This window comes from Sardina pilchardus, chromosome 14, assembly GCF_963854185.1.
Source record: "Sardina pilchardus chromosome 14, fSarPil1.1, whole genome shotgun sequence".
NCBI lineage: Eukaryota > Metazoa > Chordata > Actinopteri > Clupeiformes > Clupeidae > Sardina > Sardina pilchardus.
This window is the reverse complement of record NC_085007.1, coordinates 8975704-8978203: the sequence shown is the minus strand read 5'-3', so window position 1 is coordinate 8978203 and position 2500 is coordinate 8975704. Positions and strand designations below refer to the sequence as shown.

Genomic DNA, 2500 nt, shown 5'->3' with positions numbered 1-2500 from the left:
TACAAAACTCAATATGGGCCTGGCCGAAAAAACACTTTATGAGTATATACCCAGAATTGGCCAATGACTTTTAGTTGTCTAGACTGTTGTCGACACATTTGGAATTCTATTTTTTTAAAGGAATGAGACTCTGTCAGCGCGCGCACGCTCACACACACAAACACACGGAAGTCGTAGGCTCTTCACACACAAAGGGAGGGAGAAACAGACACATCAAAGTCATAGGCGCTGCGCACAGACACACACACGCACAGACACACACACGCACAGAGACACACACGCACACACACACAGGGAAGTTATAGGCTCTGCTTGCACATGCACAAACACACACACACACACACAGGGAAGTGGAACGCTCTGCACTCTCTCCATCTTAGTGTCCATAAATCACCTGCCTCTCTCTCACACACACACACACACACACACACACACTGGAGACGACCAAGGGGAACTCACGTGGATGTTAAGCTCCACATTCTTCCACTGGCAGAATCGAGTGAACTTGTCACTTTGAGAAGAGAAAAGTGTGGAGAGAGAGAGGGAGGGAGGGGGAGAGAGAGAAAGAGAGAGAAAGAGAGAGAGAGAGAGAGAGAGAGAGTAGGGAAGAGAGGGATACATAAGGAAAAGTGTGAGGGAGGGAGAGAGAGAGAGAGAGAGGGGGAGGGGGAGGGAGAGAGGGAGGGGGAGAGAGAGAGAGAATTATAAAAATGAAAAATGACTACAGGAGTTGAAATTTATCACTCATGAAGTTTGGCTCTGGACACTGAACTCCTTGGAAAAGGTTATATTTTCTTTCACTCACAGGAATGGTACAAAAACAAGGAAAAAGTTAATTAGTGTCAAAATCAATAAGCAGTAAAATGATAGCATAACTGCCCATCCAGCCATTGCAGAAACCTGGGACATGAGTACTGGAACAGCAACACAATGGCACTGGTAGGTATGCTCTGATGTGAAGAGACATGAGAGTGCGTGTGTGTGTGTGTGTGTGTGTGTGTGTGTGTGTGTGTGTGTGTGTGTGTGTGGCAGACTATGCTCCACACCTTTCTATGAACTTCTGAAAGATCTTGCCTCGAAGGCTGTCGCAGATCTCCACGATGTAGGGCTGTGGAAGATGAAGAATGACATTAGGACAGATCCCCAGACAAGCTATCACATCACATTACCTGCAGCCACACACACACAATCATTCTGGCTCTCCCACACACACATACACACACACACACACACACACACACACACACACACACACACACACGCACATATATACAGCCCTTGCTCTCGCCTTTCCTCACATATACACACACTTCTCTTCTCTTTCTCTTTTTTAAACACACACCTGTTTCTTTCTCCCTCATACACCCCTTATATTCTCTCTCTTATACAGACCACATCGGTCTCTCTCACACGCATATTTTAAAAAACTATCAACTAAACATAGACACAGACCTTTACTATAACCCACATGATACATGATATGATGATTTAAAATGGCTACCCCCTCTCTCTCACACACACACAGGCTTTGATACAAAATACATGTCTACACCACATCCTTTTTCACACACACACACAGTCACACACACAGCCTGTTCTAGATGTAAGTGAGCTGCATGCACCTGTAAACACCTGGTCTCACTCAGTGCTACTCACCTGGAACAAGTTGGGCGGCACCTGCTTCTTGGCCAGGTGGGTCTGGACATGCTCCACAGCTTTCTTAGAGAAGGGCTGTGAGAGAGACACACACACACACACACACACACACACACACACACACACACACACACACACACACACACACACACACACACACACACACACACACACACACACACACACACACACACACACACACACACACACACACACACACACACACACACACACAATATTCGAAATAGAGTTACTACAAGTAATAGTAATAATAAACAGGGAGGTGGTGAAAAGGAAGTTGTCCTTCTCCCAAACACTACAAACCCAAAAACAACTGCAGCATACTGTTTCCCAACTGACCAGTATCAGGGACAGAGGGACAAGGAAAGCGGCGGCTAATTAGCACCTTTGTCGCTTTGCCTTGTAAATTCCATGTAATATGACGAGAGACATTGTTTGCTTTCTGCATTCACTTCATCATGTAAACAGTGCTGTCACCGCCCTACAACATTAATACGTGGTGCCCCAGCCCCACAATGAAATTATGTCATTCAAGTTAAATGCAGTAGAATGGAGGTAATGCAGGGCAGTCATTTTACATTATTTGTGCAGCTATAGGCCATGACAGATGTACTGTAATAGTCTATCAGGAACAGGGAAGTGGATGACATAATACAGTGAAAATCATGGATTTAAAAAAAAGGTACACAACATTTGAAAACTGCTTTTGACAAGGTTCAAAGAAGCGGAACTGGCACTCTGAATACTGGTTCTGTTTCTCCTGATGCATTTAACCACAATCTGGATAAGACCTGCTTTTGAAATGGCGGAAAATGTCCACCGC

General features: G+C 45.0%; 1 protein-coding gene across 3 annotated transcripts in view; it reads right to left on the bottom strand.

Annotated features, from left to right (window-relative positions):
* grk3 (G protein-coupled receptor kinase 3) overlaps nt 1–2500 on the bottom strand; it is a 70110-nt gene that overhangs the window by 22843 nt on the left and 44767 nt on the right. For all 3 annotated transcript variants that reach the window (XM_062553692.1, XM_062553693.1, XM_062553694.1), the window contains 3 exons: nt 1657–1731; nt 1047–1108; nt 460–511 (listed from right to left, as the gene is read on the bottom strand). In XM_062553692.1, coding sequence (XP_062409676.1) covers nt 460–511; nt 1047–1108; nt 1657–1731 — 189 coding nt within the window. The remainder of the gene's footprint in view (nt 1–459; nt 512–1046; nt 1109–1656; nt 1732–2500) is intronic.